The sequence below is a fragment of the Ictalurus punctatus genome, chromosome 7 (assembly GCF_001660625.3).
Source record: "Ictalurus punctatus breed USDA103 chromosome 7, Coco_2.0, whole genome shotgun sequence".
NCBI lineage: Eukaryota > Metazoa > Chordata > Actinopteri > Siluriformes > Ictaluridae > Ictalurus > Ictalurus punctatus.
In genome coordinates this window covers 7250242-7264067 of record NC_030422.2, presented here as the reverse complement: position 1 = coordinate 7264067, position 13826 = coordinate 7250242, and the positions used below count along the sequence as shown (strand labels likewise).

The window sequence follows — 13826 nt, the reverse complement described above, 5'->3', positions numbered from 1 at the left end:
TCGCTGCACACTTGCCAGCCCGTTAAATGCTTCCTTAAATGACTACTTTATTATATTTATTTGTTTATGTCTGTATTTATAATATTTCTGATGGTTTAATCAGATATTTATGCCCGGTTTCAGTTTTTAGATGCCTTGGAGCTATCTCAGAGTCCTCTCCTGTTGAAACTCATGATTAAAGTATTGTGTCGTGACAAAAAGCACATCATGGAAGACCTCTTTCAGACCTGCTTCCAGAGACTCGCACTACAGTAAGCAGAGAAACACTTCCACGCCTTGCCTTTGGATGCCCAGATCTGCTGTTTCAGACTGTATATCTTCTCTAACAGGTCGAGTTGCGAAGGGCAAGTTCTTCTTCTCTGCACCGTCTATCAGATGTTCCAGGAGAAAGATGTTCCTGTGAACTCCATGCTCCTTGGCCTGCTGGACAGAGTGCTGGTTCCTCTGGCCACTCACTGCAGTGCTAAATCCCTGTCTCAGTTTTTCGTCACCAACGTGGCTAACATCATGACTACTCTCCAGGCACGCTTCACGAAAGTGAGTAACACCTTTTACAGTCGTAAGTAAACTTTACAAAACAGCACGGCCCTTGTGTTTTATTTGTCAATAAGCAGTTGGGGAATTCAGCCTATTCCTTTCCTCTGCCCCAGTTGATCGAGTCTGCTTTTGAGAGTCAAATCATCATGAAGATCGGGTCCTGTAAGCTGTTGGAGTTGCTTTACTCACGTCTGCATAAAGATGAGGTTTACTCTAAAGACTCGGCCATTAACCAGGCCTTCTGCGGCGCGGTCAAGGCAGAGGGGAACGAGTTATCCAAGGCCCTGCTGAAGTGAGTAAAGGAGTGATTATAAAAGACTAACGAATGAAAATGTCTCTTCATTGCAGCAACCTAAACAAAAACGATCGGTACTATTTCACGTAGAGGCAAGTTAGTGTAGCTAATTCAATTCAGATGTTTTTGTTAGGTCAGAGGGAACCGGAAGAAACCCACACAGACACGTGGAACATATGCGAAACTCACCACATACAGTAGTGAGTCCCTGTGTGGCAATAATGCTAATCGCTGCACCGCCGCACTGCCTTAATGACTTCGAATTGATTGGAACTGCTGCATTTAGGCGTTTGACACAAATTGTTGGAGTTAAAATGTTTGCGTTTACGTTGAAGGGGATCGAAATAACGGTTTGTAGCCGCTTTTCTGTTGTCTTTGTGTTGCAGGTCATGTTTTGAGGCGTTCACCGAGAACATGGCGGGAGAGAGCGCTCTGCTGGAATTGAGGAGGCTGTATCACTGTGCTGCTTACAACTGTGCCATCGCTCTCATCAGCTGCAGCTTCAACGAGACCAAGTTCTACCAAGGCTTCCTCTTTACCGAGAAAAGCGAAAAGGTGTGCCGTTGTGACGGAATGCGTGCTACACAGTGCCTGACCCTGGGCCAGTTGATGGGAACATATAGGTCTTAATAAATAGACTATTGCATTATTACTATTTTACTAGACTAGGTTATAATTAAAACATTGTTCACGTACAGTATCGTATTACCAGCGAATGAGTAACACCACGTGTTTGTCTCACTCATAGTACATCCTTGTACTTTTTCTGACTGAGACTTTTTTTTTTCCCCTCCACACAGAATCAGTTTATTTTCGACAACCTCATTGATACACAGAGGACATACAATTTTCCCATAGAGATTGATGTAAGTAATTTATAACCTCACTTGTTTTTATATATATATAATATATATATACAGTATCTCACAAAAGTGAGTACACCCCTCACATTTTTGTAAATATTTGATTATATGTTTTCATGTGACAACGCTGAAGAAATGACACTGTGCTACAATGTAAAGTAGAGAGTGTACAGCTTGTGTAACAGTGTAAATTTGCTGTCCTCTCAAAATAACTCACACAGCCATTAATGTCTAAACCGCTGGCAACAAAAGTAAGTACACCTCTAAGTGAAAATGTCCAGATTGGGCCCAAAGTGTCAATATTTTGTTTGGCCACCATTATTTTCCAGCACTGCCTTAACCCTCTTGGGCATGGAGTTCACCAGAGCTTCACAGGTTGCCACTGGAGTCCTCTTCCACTCCTCCATGACGACATCACGGAGCTGGTGGATGTTAGAGACCTTGTGCTCCTCCACGTTCTGTTTGAGGATGCCCCACAGATGCTCAATAGGGTTTAGGTCTGGAGACATGCTTGACCAGTCCATCACCTTCACCCTCAGCTTCTTTAGCAAGGCAGTGGTAGTTACATTGCTGGAATACTGCCCTGTGGCCCAGTGTCCGAAGTGAGGGGATCATGCTCTGCTTCAGTATGTCACAGTACATGTTGGCCTTCATGGTTCCCTCAATGAACTGTAGCTCCCCAGTGCCGGCAGCACTCATGCAGCCCCAGACCATGACGCTCCCACCACCATGCTTGACTGTAGGCAAGACACACTTGTCTTTGTACTCCTCACCTGGTTGCCGCCATACACGCTTAACACCATCTGAACCAAATAAGTTTATCTGGGTCTCATCAGACCACAGGTCATGCTTCCAGTAATTCATGTCCTTAGTCTGCTTGTCTTCAGCAAACTCTTTGTGGGCTTTCTTGTGCATCATCTTTAGAAGTGGCTTCCTTCTGGGACGACAGCCATGCAGACCAATTTGATGCAGTGTGTGGCGTATGGTCTGAGCACTGACAGGCTGACCCCCCACCCCTTCAACCTCTGCAGCAATGCTGGCAGCACTCATACGTCTATTTCCCAAAGACAACCTCTGGATATGACGCTGAGCACGTGCACTCAACTTCTTTGGTCAACCATGGCGAGGCCTGTTCTGAGTGAAACCTGTCCTGTTAAACCGCTGTATGGTCTTGGCCACCGTGCTGCAGCTCAGTGTCAGGGTCTTGGCGATCTTCTTATAGCCTAGGCCATCTTTACGTAGAGCAACAATTCTTTTTTTCAGATCCTCAGAGAGTTCTTTACCATGAGGTGTCATGTTGAACTTCCAGTGACCAGTATGAGGGAGTGTGAGAGCGATGACACCAAATTTAACACACCTGCTCCCCATTCACACCTGAGACCTTGCAACACTAACAAGTCACATGACTCCGGGGAGGGAAAATGGCTAATTGGACCCGATCTGGACATTTTCACTTAGGGGTGTACTCACTTTTGTTGCCAGCGGTTTAGACATTAATGTCTGTGTGTTGAGTTATTTTAAGAGGACAGCAAATTTACACTGTTACACAAGCTGTACACTCACTACTTTACACTGTAGCAAAGTGTCATTTCTTCAGCGTTGTCACATGAAACGATATAATCAAATATTTACAAAAATGTGAGGGGTGTACTCACCTTTATGAGATACTGTGTATGTGTGTGTGTGTGTATATATATATTTGTCAGCTGTGGTTTGGCTGTGATCGATGTAATGTATGGTGTAATTTGTGTTGGCAGTTTCCCATTGAAAAGAAGAGGAAATATGTCATGATCAGAAAGGAAGTGAGTGGAGAAAATGGAGGTGAGATGTTAACCAAAGATGAAGTTTCATCGGCACAGTCCGCATTGACAGTCTTTCTTTATTCAACTAGTTTAAACTATCTGAAACATGTATTTCCCTTGAATTGATCCTTTTACCCCCTCTCGGTCTGTCAGATGCACCAGTATACCTCTCTTCCCAGTCCTACATGGCTGACAGTAGTCTCAGTGAGGAGATGAGTCAGTTTGACTTCTCTACAGGAGTCCAGAGCTTCTCCTACAACTCCCAGAATCCCTCAGGCCATGGCACTATCACTAGTAGGGCAAGGGTGGGTTAAACCTAGAGCGTCTTTGTGTGTGTTATGTCAATATGTGGCTGTGGGTGTGTGCATGCTTGTAAGAAAGATGTTTAAATTCAAAATGAATACACGTTTCGTCTTCATTAGAAGCACGTGGAGATTCTGTCTCAGGATGAGAGTGTTGAGTTGGAGATGGACGAGCTGAACCAGCACGAGTGCATGGCCACCATGACTGCCCTGTTCCGCCACATGCAGAGAAACAACATCACCCCTAAAGTAGAGGAAGTATGTATTCGTAATATTCACATACAGATCATAAGCTGAATATCCTGAATCGCCTAGAAGAGGATTGCTTACCTTTTTTTTTTTTTTTCTTTCTTTCTTTTTTTTTTTCTTTCTTTTTTAGGGCATGGAACCGAGTGAGCTTCCTCCCTGGATGAAATTTCTCCATGGAAAACTGAGTAATCCATCCACTCCTCTGAACATTCGACTGTTCATCGCCAAGCTCATCATCAATACGGAGGAGGCGACTGCTCTTATTCTTTCTCACACTCGCGTCCGAAGTTTAACAGAGCCCCGATTCTTATTCGTTAGCCCTTAATTCGCTGCCATTTTAAAACATCATTTCTCCCCTACAGGTGTTCCGTCCCTACGCTAGGCATTGGCTGGGTCCACTCTTACAGCTGGTGGTTTCTGGTAACAATGGTGGAGAGGGCATCCACTTTATGGTGGTGGATATAGTGGTCACTCTCCTCTCCTGGACCAGCGTGGCCACTCCGAAGGTGTGTGAGTGTTTGAAAGTGCTTAAATGAACAAAATGGAATATTTCAAAGAATAATTCAGCGTCTTTTCAGCCCTACTCTGATGACGTTCCTCGTTCGGTGAAATTAACAGAAAACTCGGGTATAATGGACGTCTAAGTGCAGTCGCTAAAGTCGTCAGTGAACGTTTAAAAATACACGACTGAAAACCGATCGGCCATAAGATTAAAACCACTGGCGGGTGACGTGAATAACATTGATTGTCTCGTTACACTTTTATTTTCTTTCTTTTCTTTCTTTCAGGGTAACACCAGAGATGAGGTCTTGGCCAATCGTCTAATGGAGTTTCTAATGAAAAACTGCTTCCATGCAAAAAGGGCAGTATTCAGGCACAATCTGGAGATTATCCGCACCATAGTGGAGTGCTGGAAAGACTGTCTGCACATACCGTACAAGTATGGAATAATAAATACTACATTCTTTTTCTCTTTGCTTGTAACGCACTTTTCCTCTCGAAACGCCCCTCTGGCAAGTGCCGAAATTGTTGTAAATGAAGAAATTACTCAATAGTTATTCGTGCTAAACGTACAGAGGATATCTATCTAGATTAATTCATTTCTTAATATCCATGTATTCCGATATTCCGGGTTTCTCTGCAGAATTCCTTCACCGTCAGGATTGTGTGTGTTCTTTGCTTTTTTTCCTTCCCTTGCAGTTTGATATTTGGTTACTACTCTGGAAACGACCCTAATAGCAAGGACAACTCTGTCGGGTTGCAGCTCTTGGGCATCGTGCTTGCCAACGATCTTCCGCCTTACAACCCTGCGTGTGGCATTGAACATGACAGGTACACACTCGAGTCCTCCGCTCTAGGCTGGCACGAATAAATCCACTCCGAGTAAAACTTCTTGGAAATCAGGAATATTCACGCAATGACCAAAGAAGAAGATACAAAAATATACATACAAGTCTCCTTTAGAGTTGAGTGTACTCTTAAATGCACCAGTATTGAGGAGTGCTTCAGAGGCAGCTCGGATTAGGAAGAGTAGCCAAAGGTGGCAGCACTGAGATGTTCACACACGTCCGTGCATGGAAAGTTGTACTGCGTTTGATCGATGATGCCAGTTTTATAAAGACATACCAAACTGACCATAAGGTTATCCTTTCTTTAAACAGATTTCATTCGCGTTCGAATACAACGCAAACTAGAGGTCGACCGAACGTGGATTTTACCGATACCGGTATAACTAACCTGGGCAGTGCGTACAGAGAGGTTTTAAAAATTGATACTGAATGACAACATAACACTCTCAAAGTAAAATATTGCTGAATTTCATTACGAAAATAAACGTTACTGACTGTACGATGAAATAAATATCTAAATATCCAAGTAAATAAAAGATATACATCCAGACAGAACCAAAAAGTAACAATAAAAATAGCTACAAGCCGCAATGGCGGATTCGTCCTCAAGATTGCGGACTGCGCCGATACCGATACCAGTACGCGGGTGTCGGCCCGATACTGTGCTCGTGTACTCGTACTTGTAAAACTACCCCGATACAACCGCACCGATACCACTTTGACAACGTGACATAGCTTAACCTCTGTTGAGCGGGTAGTCGGAAGAGGAGCAACGTCAGCAATTTGGAGATATTTTAAGATAAGTGGTGATGATAAAAGTAGAGCAGACTGCAAACTATGCTCTGCTAAACTGTCAAGAGGAGGGGTAAAAATAGCTCATTTAACACAAGCAATTTGATTAAACGTCTAAAGAACAAACATAACGCCGAGTGCAAAGAGTTTGCTAATGCTAGCAGCGTTCCCGAAACGGCAACAACCAACTTTGCAGCAAGCGAGAGAAAATGTCCAGAAACAACCCACGGGCGGTGACAATAACAGAAGCTCTTACCCAGTTCATTGCTCTTGACGACCAACCATTGTCAGTTGTAGATAATACAGGATTTTGTCGTCTTCTCGGTGTACTTGAGCCGGAGTATGAGATTCCCAGCCGTCACCACATTACAGATACTGGATTACCGAAGCTGCATGACTTGGTGAAAAAGCACATCAGGAAACTTTTCAGCTTCACCACTGATATTTGGACTAGCAGCCCGATGTCGGACCATTTCGAAATTAACATGGGAGAGAAACGTTTCCCACAGATACATTTCAGTGCATTTGGATCCATGGCAGATTTTAAGTACATTTTTGAAGTTTTCCACAATTGATCGTTGTAGAGAAAAATCAAGAGTCGGTGAGAATTTCGGAGAATTACTGCGTGCTGCTACAATGCTACTTTAACGTTTTTTATTTATTCCTGCTGCTATAACATTCATTTGATTTACTCTGTGCTGCTATGTTGCTAATCCTATTTTGCAAGACTGACAACAAATACACCCCCCCGAACAGTTCTACAACCCTGTTTATATTTACTTAACTCTCCATTTAGGAGACTGCTATAATTACAGAAAAGGCAAAACATTTGCGGCAGAACAGCGCGTCAGAAGTCCTCCCTCCCCTTCACCATATATATAATGTATATACACACACACACACACACAGGTTCATGAAGACGGCGGTAGCACATTGAGCCGTTCAAAATAATCACAAATGGCAAAACCCACCAAATACGATCACAAAAGTTTACAAGCTAGAAACATGAATAACAAACTCGCATGCAAAGCTTCTTCCAGGCTTCACACAAACAGAATGATTCAACGCGTGTTCTTCGCTCTGCTGAACTAAAATGGTTACTGCGTGCATAAACACTACAAATCAAGTTTTGTCTTTCAAAGCGTAGCTTGGCTCGAGCCAAGACAAACAGCACCATCTAGTGGACGATAAACATATTGTTAAACATAATATAACAGATATTGTTGTTATTCCTTTTAATGTCGTCGTATTTGGAGATGTGAGGTTGCCATCGCACATGGTAACATACTATAGTGTCCTCTGTGTGTGTGGCACGGATCAAGTCCATAGGTTAATGTTCCATTGATTGATGGACCCAAGAAATATGCGCAACAGTTGTCAATTCACCAATATGTAAGTAGTTCGGCCAATTATTATTTGTTACCTTATAGAAAGACGTGTATCCCACACGTGTGTACCACAGTTCAAGACAATTGGACCTATTTTTCATGAGAAGTTTTTTTTTTTTTGTAGTTTTGGACAAATTTTCAATGTACTGGAAAATCTGTCATGGTGGACTTTATGACTATGAGAAATAAGGCATGTATACCAATTTTCAGACATTTTGGACTTCCGGAGCAGAGGGAAAAATCATATAGACTTTGGTGTGGCCTGTAGTGCCACCTATGGGCACATGTGTGCCATTTATGGTGTGAATCTGAGTGGATTTTTGCAGATAGCCGATCGTCCCAGCAATCCGTTATCGATGTGGCTCAATCAGCAAAACCGATCGATCGGTCGACCTCTAGTGCAAACGATTCAATATCACCTGTGCCACATATGATAAAATGCCATGATGCAATATGTGGATTGTAAATACATATAAACACACACTTCGGTTATAAAATACCTCTGTTCTCAGTCGATTACTCACACATTTACTCACATACTAACCTGATCGTGCTACTTGCACTCATCGTCCGGGCACGAAAGAGCCGTATACGAGACATTAATCGCTCTTAATCAACTTTATTAGTCCTACTAGATCTCTGAGAACTTTCGACACATTCTTACTCCCAGCTCGTAACTAAAATGTCTTTCTGTGTTCCGATTATTTTTAGGAATAATTCACATACTGATGCTAGCTCTGCTTTTCTTGTAAGGCTTTCGTGTATTTTGTCAATACTGCTTCAGTGGGGGGAAAAACGAACCTTTTCTGCACTCATTCCACCTCTATGGCTTTCTCTAGCAAAAGAAGTCTACAATTTTTCAACCAATCTAAATTTACAGGTACTTCCAGTCTCTGGCCAACAACCTGTCCTTTATAAGATACAAAGAGGTCTACTCTGCTGCAGCTGAGATCATCGGGTTAATCCTGAAATACATGACTGACAAGGAAAGTGTATGTGTAAAGTGTGTTTATTTCATTCTGGCAACTCGGACAGACATTTCTTTTATGCAGTCATGCAAAAGTATGGAAGCATTTTTGTACTTATTGTGTGTTTTTTTTTTTTTCACGTAGCAAAATAAGGATGCGTTGTTTAATGCAACTCTGACCAAACTGATGGATTTGAAGAAGAAGGATCCGGATAACAAATTCGTTATATGTTTGTGCAAACTATCTAAGCACTTCCCACCTATGGTGGATCGGTAAGTTAAGCTGAATAATTGTTTTCTTTAGCTGTGTCGGTTTTACAATCCGAGTAAAACTGGGTAATTGTGTGTGTGTGTGTGTGTGGGTCTACGTTAGATTTGTGAATTTTGTTTTTTACCTGCTGCCAAAACTCCACGGCGTGCTGAAAACGTACTGCCTGGAGTGTGTGCTGAGCCGTGCTGATGTCATCCCTGATATTTTCCTGCACCTCAAGACCAAGGGCTTCACCCAGATGATGGCCCACAGGTTCGTGCACGTTTCAATGTCGCGGTAACGAAGTAACCGGTGGCATGGACGCGCGCCAAGTAGTGTTGGTGCCGCACCACTACAGCATCTGGAGTTCAGTCCTGAGCTCCGATAACAGTTTTACATATCCTTTCGACTGTTTCTTTCCACCTCACAAAAACAAGCTGGTAGGTGGATCGGCTAGTGTGAATTGCCCCTAGATATGAATGAGTATATGATTCTGAGTGCGTTTGATGCCCTGTAATGGACTTGTGCCCAGCCACCATAATCCCTACTAGATTTAAGCAGTTATTCAGGATTGAACAGCATGCCCAATGGAACTCAATGGAGTTGCATTGCTTCCTTGAGTTTATAATAATACGTTGGCTTTCTCAGAGATGAGGCAAGGCAGCGAGTGTGTCTGGACATCGTGCATAAGATCCTGGCCATTCTGAAGCCTGAGGAGATGAAGGAAATTTTGGGCGCAGTCAATGCCTTTGTCTCTCACCCCTCCCCTGCATGCAGGGAGAGGATGTATGACATTCTCATGTGGATTCAGGACAATTACAGGTTTGCCTTCTGCTCCCTACACCTCTTCTTCATTGGCTTCGACAGTCTTCCACCACACGCAATTTTCTGCTAGTGGTTGTATTGTCGTTTGTTTATTTTCAGTTCAAATTTCCGTTGCTTTTTGGGTCCTGCTCCTGTAATTGTGTGTTTTACAGTGATCCAGAGAGCAGAGAAGATAGCACGTCTGTGGAGGTGTTAAATGAGGCCAAGGAAACTCTTCTTCAAGGGCTGACGGATGAAAACCAGGGCTTACAGTGAGTCCTGCACAATTTTTTTTGACGACCTTCAATTAACGGCTGAAAGCGTTATGCCTCGATTCTGCTGATCCATGCGGTGTTTTCTAAGGCTGTACGTGCGAAACTTCTGGAGTCATGAGAAGCGTTTACCTCCTGCCACACTGGAGAGACTGCTGATGGTGCTGAGCTCTCTCTACTCCGCCCGCATCGAGGAGCGCTTTCTTAGCCTGGCTACAGACTTGCTGCTTGAAATGACCAGTCTGAGTCCTGACTACACACGCAACATGTTTGAGTTCCCACTATCAGAGTGCAAATTTCTGGTACGCTTTTGGTTCTGGTGGGCTTTTGGTGTATTTTTATTGCCATATTTTTACCGCGGTTTCCATCACATGCTCTCCGTCTATTCATATCACTGTCGATTCTTTTTTTTTTTTTTGTGTAATCTCCAGGATTACACGATCGACTCTAACTGGCGTCTGAGGAGCACAGTGCTCACTCCAATGTTCATGGAGACCCAGGTGACCCAGGCAGCAGGCACGCAGCGGGCAAATAGTCCAGAGATACAGCCAGCCAGTATGAAGGGCCAAATCCGAGCCACCCAGGCCTCTCTGGAATTCTCCCAGACTCAGGCTCCTGGTGCAGGTGCTTTTTCTCTACAGTTTTATCCATCTGTATAATTCAGGGGTGTTTTTCAGTTACTCTGACATAATTGTAGCTTATGGGTGATTGTTGTTCTTGTACTCACTCTGAATGTTTGTTAAACTGCCTGATGTGAAGTTTAATACAAAAATGAATGTACCAACACACATTCTTCTTCTAATATTAAAGCAATATTCCAGTGTTTTATCAGTCAAATATATATCTGTATAAATTTGTAACAATTCCCTGTGCGAAGAAAAAATATGGACGCCCCTTAATACCCAAACGCGTTTTATTCTGTCCGGCTTTAGACATCTTTCGGCATCCTGTTCCTTAACCAGCATTATCTTTTCAGGCACACAGGCAAGTTTATTAAAAAAAACATTAGATATAGACAAATCAGCCATAGTGTTAAAACCACTGACAGGTGAAGTGAAAAACATTGATTATCTCCTTACAGTGGCACCCGTCAAGGGCTGGGATTTATTAGACGGCAAGTGAAGAGTCGGTTCTTGAAGTCGATGTGTTGGAAGCAGGAAAAATGGGCAAGCGTAAGGATCAGAGTGACTTTGTCCAAAACGGCAGGTCTTGAGGGGTGTATATCGTTTTGTTAAAGTATAGATGTCGAGATTTCAGACATCCTGTGGGTTTTCCAAGGCCTTCACACACTTGTACTCGGTTGTTCCACTGAATCTCGCACTGTATGAACTACAGACTGTGATAGCCTACTTGTGTCACTAATTAAATTGCTTGGTTGGATTTCCTTTCAGGTCGGCGTTCAGCATATAACTGGTTAACTGGAAGTAGTGTGGACACACTAGCAGATTATTCCCTGTCCTCCGACTCTGCATCCTCTTTGCTGGTGTTCGACAAGAAGAGAGCGGAGAGGCCCGCAACCTGGCGAGCCATCGATGCCAACTTCGGCTCTAAACGCCTCACGAGCCATACCGATGAGACGGACAGCCGAAGTACAGGTCAGTTGGCATTCACAGAGGAGCCGAAGTTCCTTATGACGAGCCGTCAGTAATCGGGAGCAACCGACGTGCCACTGTTTATATTACAGTGAAAGTATTTATTTCCGTACAGCCGAACGGGAAAGACGTGCTGATATCCTAAGACTGAGGCGACGGTTCCTTAAGGACAAAGAGAAAGAAAACATCAAGTTTGCCAAGAGGGAAATCCAGTCACAAAGAACCGAACGGGTAGAAATTATACACCGATAACTCATTTGTTGGTGTCGCTTGTGACTAAACCTTGTTTTTGCTGCAGCTCACATTTCTGTGTTGATCAGGAAAAAAGGGCCACGCAGAAAATACAACGAGAAGCTCAGGTGACCTTGTACCGTAGCTACAGGGTGGGAGACCTGCCTGACATTCAGATCCAATACAGCAGTCTTATCGCACCCTTACAGGCTCTCGCACAGGTAAGAGCTTATATGACTTATATGACGGGTAAGAGCTTTCCATTAATTACACCATTCTGTGTTGTATTGATCATCTTTCTTTGATGAACTGCACCTCTGCAGAGGGACTCCACCCTGGCCAAGCAGCTGTTCAGCTCGCTGTTTTCTGGCGTGCTGAAGGAGATGGAACAATCCAAGCCTTCTAAAGAGAGGGAGGGAATACTGAAAAATTTACTGCAGGACATGAACAACTTCCTGCAGAAAAGCACAACGTACTTCCCACCATTTATTGCTTGTGTGCAAGTACGTGGATTCAGAAACTCTTTCGATCAGGATATTATTCTAATCCTCGCTTCAAATAACACAGCAAAATTAGTCCGCGTCGGTTTTTATTTCGCCTCTAGAGGCCGCTCTCGTGCCGCTTCTCAGCCGCTTCTACCACTAAAAAGAACATTTTCTCAGTATAGTAGCTCAAGATTAGTTTAAAACATATTAAAGTATTCTTTTAATGTATATGAGATGTCTGTAAACTAACCTCATTACTGCTCTAACTTTATCTCAGTTGTAGTGTTCTTTTCTGTACTGTTTAGTACTGTTTTCTCACGTAGATAAATACGTTGCAGTGTATTTTGAATCACGGTAGCATTATGTTGTTTTTGTCATCATTCAAAATGGATAAACATATATTTGATTTTTGTGTAGGACATGTGTTACCATCACTCCTCTCTACTGGATGTGCAGCCAGCCAGTGTCAGTGCCAGCTGTTTGGCCAGTCTGCAGCAACCCATGGGCATCCTCCTTCTGGAGCAGAGCCTCTTACATTCCAGCAGTGAGCCGAACGAGCCTCCATCCAAACGGGCACGAGGCAAGAAGGAGCTTCCGCCTGACACAGAGCGCTGGATTCATCTAGCCAAGTGAGTTTGGCTCTCAGCCCCAAATCCGCTCTTTTTCCTCAATCATTTTTCACTGATTCATCTGTCCCTGTTTTTTCAGTCAGTACAGCATATTTTTATATGAAGTCTGTCCTCAGCAGTAGAATGAATTCCTCTCGTGTGACACCTTTAGGTTGTATAGGTCTTTGGGGGATTATGATGTTGTGAGGGGCATCTTTGGCGGAAAGATTGGCACAAAGTCCATCACGTGTACTGCACTGCAAAGTGAAGCAAAAGGTGACTACGCCGAGGCAGTGAAGCTTTACAATGAGGTAATACAAATGTCTATTTGGTTGCATACTGTTGTGGCACAATTTCTTAATTTAATAAAACACTTGGATCTGAGTACATATTATGACGTGCACATTCCAAGACTTATTCATAATCTGTTCATACTGAGCATCCTTTAAACAAACTGAATAGGCAACTGTTGTATACTGTATACAGTATATACCTAGATGAGAATGGGTTCCTTTTTGAGTTTCATTCCTCTTACGGTTTCTTCCTCAGGGAGGTTTTCCTTGCCTCTGGCTTACTCATTAGGGATCGAAATCAATTTCTGGATATCTTTTGAAGTCGCTCTGTGACAATATCTAGTGTTGTATAAATAAATGAATTACACTTGTGTAATTATGCAGTGTCAAATGAACTTGCTCGTGTTATTTAAAAATGGCAGAATGTATGCAAAATGAGTGATTTTGGTAGCGATAGAATACCACTATCTTGCAACCGTTGCGATAGTTTCGGCATATGTGTGACGGCTTTGGCCAAATTCTAATAAGCGGCAAAAAAAGAAAAGATTTTGGCCGAAATAGGGTTTTTCTGCCTATAACATACTTCGACACGTCTACTTTTAATTAAGACAAATATATTTCACCAAAACAGTACCAAAATGACTTTTATGCTTTGTGGGTTGTGATTATCTTCATACCTGTGGAGCTTCTTGGTGATGTCACTGACTACTACAATGTTTCTTTCATCAGCTGTTGTTGTTGTTGTTT

At 43.0% G+C, this 13826-nt stretch overlaps 1 protein-coding gene across 1 annotated transcript in view; it reads left to right on the top strand.

Moving 5' to 3' along the window:
* prkdc (protein kinase, DNA-activated, catalytic subunit) overlaps positions 1–13826 on the top strand; it is a 45915-nt gene that overhangs the window by 19613 nt on the left and 12476 nt on the right. Inside the window, exons 40-64 of the mRNA XM_017472948.3 lie at positions 124–251; positions 330–537; positions 651–829; positions 1219–1387; positions 1633–1698; positions 3453–3516; positions 3651–3802; positions 3920–4057; positions 4179–4298; positions 4411–4554; positions 4837–4988; positions 5249–5380; positions 8458–8569; positions 8690–8817; positions 8918–9067; positions 9443–9616; positions 9772–9870; positions 9962–10172; positions 10302–10494; positions 11262–11465; positions 11578–11693; positions 11783–11914; positions 12017–12196; positions 12596–12807; positions 12959–13097. Coding sequence (XP_017328437.1) covers positions 124–251; positions 330–537; positions 651–829; positions 1219–1387; positions 1633–1698; positions 3453–3516; positions 3651–3802; positions 3920–4057; positions 4179–4298; positions 4411–4554; positions 4837–4988; positions 5249–5380; positions 8458–8569; positions 8690–8817; positions 8918–9067; positions 9443–9616; positions 9772–9870; positions 9962–10172; positions 10302–10494; positions 11262–11465; positions 11578–11693; positions 11783–11914; positions 12017–12196; positions 12596–12807; positions 12959–13097 — 3702 coding nt within the window. The remainder of the gene's footprint in view (positions 1–123; positions 252–329; positions 538–650; positions 830–1218; positions 1388–1632; positions 1699–3452; positions 3517–3650; positions 3803–3919; positions 4058–4178; positions 4299–4410; positions 4555–4836; positions 4989–5248; positions 5381–8457; positions 8570–8689; positions 8818–8917; positions 9068–9442; positions 9617–9771; positions 9871–9961; positions 10173–10301; positions 10495–11261; positions 11466–11577; positions 11694–11782; positions 11915–12016; positions 12197–12595; positions 12808–12958; positions 13098–13826) is intronic.